Source organism: Nanorana parkeri, unplaced genomic scaffold, assembly GCF_000935625.1.
Source record: "Nanorana parkeri isolate BGI_ZX_2015 unplaced genomic scaffold, ASM93562v1 scaffold133, whole genome shotgun sequence".
Lineage (NCBI taxonomy): Eukaryota > Metazoa > Chordata > Amphibia > Anura > Dicroglossidae > Nanorana > Nanorana parkeri.
Window position 1 is genome coordinate 113,040 of NW_017306401.1, and position 3,515 is coordinate 116,554.

The following is a 3,515-nucleotide window of genomic DNA, read 5'->3' on the forward strand; positions in this document are numbered from 1 at the left end:
TGTTCCTAACCCCCAAAACACATGGTTGTTTTTATCCCATGTCATCTTGTTTTGGTATTAAAAGATCATCTTTTGAACTCTAAAATTAGTGGTTTGGAACTATCATTACTTCCTTGTCCAGGGTGTCATGTGAGGATCATGGTATATGTATGCTACCTAACCAGAGCCACTGAGCTCCAACAACAAACTGCAATTAATAGACATCAGGCTATAATGAGCAGCATTCAGTGCATTGTAACCTTTGAGGTTTTTATTACTGTCAGTGCCCGTACTGTAGAGAGTTTGCCTCATTTCTTGCCCCAGTTGCAGACACAAAAGTGACAGAGGCTCTAATAATCCTCACCCTATTAAAAATAAAATGGTTTTATTGTTTTCTGTGGCCCCGTTGAGAAAATGTCTCCTTACTCCCTGCCCAAGGTTGAGCAAGTAGTCGTCAGAAGTGGTTGTGAAAGGAAATCATCTAAATGGGTAAATAAACACTATTAAACGTTTGGCAGGTTTCTAACTCTTTCCCATTCTATCCACTAGATAGAATGTGCAAGGGGCACTATTAGTATATTTAATTTTAGACCTCATTTAATAATAAGCTCCTGTATACCATTGCCATAAAGCTGTTTCATCTACACACATGGGTTGGAAAATCAGCTTAGGTTAGAAACATAGGCATATGCCAAATTAGTTCATTTCTGTATACGGTCAAATCTTTTTACAAATTATTCTATAGGCCACAAAAGATACTACAGGGTGGATAGATGTGCAGACAGAATCCAACCACCCACAACATCAACAGTTAAAACTGTTTGTGTTTATTGGGTGGTGAGGGGTGGAGATGGGGGGTTTCAAACACCTCTGAAAACCAAAGTGGTTGGCTAAGGTCTTCCAACATCTCCAGTCACCTCACCTAGTGTCTATAACCACCATAAAGCAAACCTGTAGTTTGTTGTTTTGGCCTATGCAGGCCAAAACATCAGGTTTGCTTTCACTATCCCCCCATTCCCTCAGCAGAACATGCTCACCTTTGATCTCCTGACACTCTATTTAGCTGTTGGGAGCAAAGAAATTACCCAGTAATTCTGGTTATGAAGGAGCACGTCACTCTTTGGGTGAAAGCTTTGGGGTCTATCACAAGCACTGTTACATGGTGGGAGCCCAGAGCCCTGTGTACATTACATCATAAACAACTCAAGCGGTGGTAGAAAGAAGGAAAGCTAAGTGGGAAAGCTAAGTGCTGTTTTGATGGAGAGGGTATTAAACAGAACCAGTTGCATAAGCAAAGCACAGGTTCACTTTAACTTTAGTGGTCTTTACATATGTGGGCACTGAAAGACATTGTGCATTTGTAAATTCTAATGTGTACTTCTTTCATTCTAGAGTCATTTAAAATATTGGCCTACTGGAGGATGTTTCTCATTTGCTGAATCAAATAACCCAGTAATGTGTGGATTTCATTTAGTATTTCAAAACTGCAATGTAGCAAAAGAAATGATGAAACAAGACATTGCCTAGTTTAACTTGTCATAAAGAACTGAAGTTACAATTTTCTATACTTGTAAAATCGTTGATACTTTACTGTGTTTACACCTATTGTCTGCTCTACTACTTGGGTGGGTTGCCTGCCCATCCTTAATAAAGATTTTTTTTTCACATAATTTGGGTTTCTAATTGCCAACTACATTACAGTTTTGCAAAACGTGTGTGTGTGTGTGAGCAGCGCCAATCAAAACTTACAACCTTTGCCAGGTCTCAACTGCTCCTGTCTGTGTTTTTGTTTGTGAAAGCAACACTCATTTTGTATCCTGACCATTGACACTGGAACAGAAAGAGAAAATAAATCCAAAATGGCAGGGGAACGAATGGTGGGGGGCGCCGGGCACCATCCGCTTGGCCGCCCTGCAAGTAAGGGAGAGAGCCGCACACCGGGTGTAATTGTACCACAGGCAGTGCTGGGGCCGCGGCCGGGAGCACCCAGAGAGCTGCTTTCTGAATACACACCCCGCTGCCTCTCCCTGCTGCATGGTGTTCCAGCCTGGAGGACAGTTAGATAAGGTAAGTGCTTTAATCTGGGGCCGCGGCCGGGAGCACCCAGAGAGCTGCTTTCTGAATACACACCCCGCTGCCTCTCCCTGCTGCATGGTGTTCCAGCCTGGAGGACAGTTAGATAAGGTAAGTGCTTTAATCTCTGTGCCTGTATGTTCTGTGAGTTGTTTGTAGTCCTGTATAGCTGATGGAACTAATCTGCATTTCTGTCTAAATTATTACATGGAGTTGTAGTCCTCTATAGCTGGTGCCATTCTTCATTGCAGCAGTGCAGAATGGCATCAGCCATAGAGGACTACAATTCCCAGCAATGCATTATAGTGAGGGGGGATGCTGGGGGTATTCTGCATAGCCTACTTTTATTATAATGTATTGCTGGGACTTGTAGTCCCACATAGCTGGTGGTATTCTGCATTGCTGTATGATGATTATACAGCAATGCATTATAGTGAGGGGGGATGCTGGGGGGATTCTGCATAGCCGACTTTTATTATAATGTATTGCTAGGACTTGTAGTCCCGCATTGCTGGGACTGCAAGTCCCAGCAATGCATTATAGTGAGGGGGGATGCTGGGGGGATTCTGCATAGCCGACTTTTATTATAATGTATTGCTAGGACTTGTAGTCCCGCATTGCTGGGACTGCAAGTCCCAGCAATGCATTATATTAACTGGTATTTCGTGAAAATGCCCCGATACAAAACACAGATAGCGGTGTTCTGTCGAATGCCGACGTAGTCGAATTTGCCGACCTCAGCATCTACGCTTGCGCACAGACCAGTATTATGGAGGAAACGGGGATTTACTCACAAAGTATTTTGTTTAATCGTTAATTGTGACCGTTAATAATATTCCATCCATCATTTACTGCCACCCATCATTTACTGCCATCCAAAAGCCTTTCTGGCTTTCTCTGGTCCTCTCCACAGTGGGACCCATGTGCTGGTGAAGGGGATGTTCCACCATGCACTGCTATTGAATTGGAATACTTGATCTATTGTCGTCTTATTGGAATTCACCCCCTCCCCCCATCAGATAAAGTTCCTTTTAGAGTTTTGTTTAAAAGGAAAACTAGGTCAGATGACAAATGTACTTTTTCAGTGGTAATGTCTTTTTAAGTAATATTAACATACCACCCACCCTAACACAAAAAATTTCTCTGAAATCTGAACATGAAATTTTACTTTTTTGGATATATGTCAGATGTTCCAAAAGATCATAGTGTTGAATACCGTTCAACTTTGAATTTAAAAGAAACCAATCATGCCAAAAATATCAAGAAATCATTGCTTATGTCCTTTTGATACAGCTAGTTGCCTGGCAAGCTAAGACAGGTACTGCCTGGTTAATAATATTACAATTAATGTAAGTACAGGTTGCTGAAATTTTATATCAACAAAAAAGCAGATGATTTCATGTGACACCTACCAAAATAAAACAGGCTAAAGGGAACCTGTCATGAGAAAAATACAGGCAATA

The 3,515-nt window shown here is 41.7% G+C and overlaps 1 protein-coding gene across 1 annotated transcript in view; it reads left to right on the top strand.

The window, feature by feature from the left end:
- Positions 1-1,381, top strand: part of LOC108784940 (plasma kallikrein-like) — a 41,842-nt gene extending 40,461 nt beyond the window's left edge. The window contains exon 15 of the mRNA XM_018553892.1: positions 1,372-1,381. Within this exon, the coding sequence (XP_018409394.1) occupies positions 1,372-1,381 (10 nt within the window). The remainder of the gene's footprint in view (positions 1-1,371) is intronic.
- Positions 1,382-3,515: the final 2,134 nt, after the last annotated feature.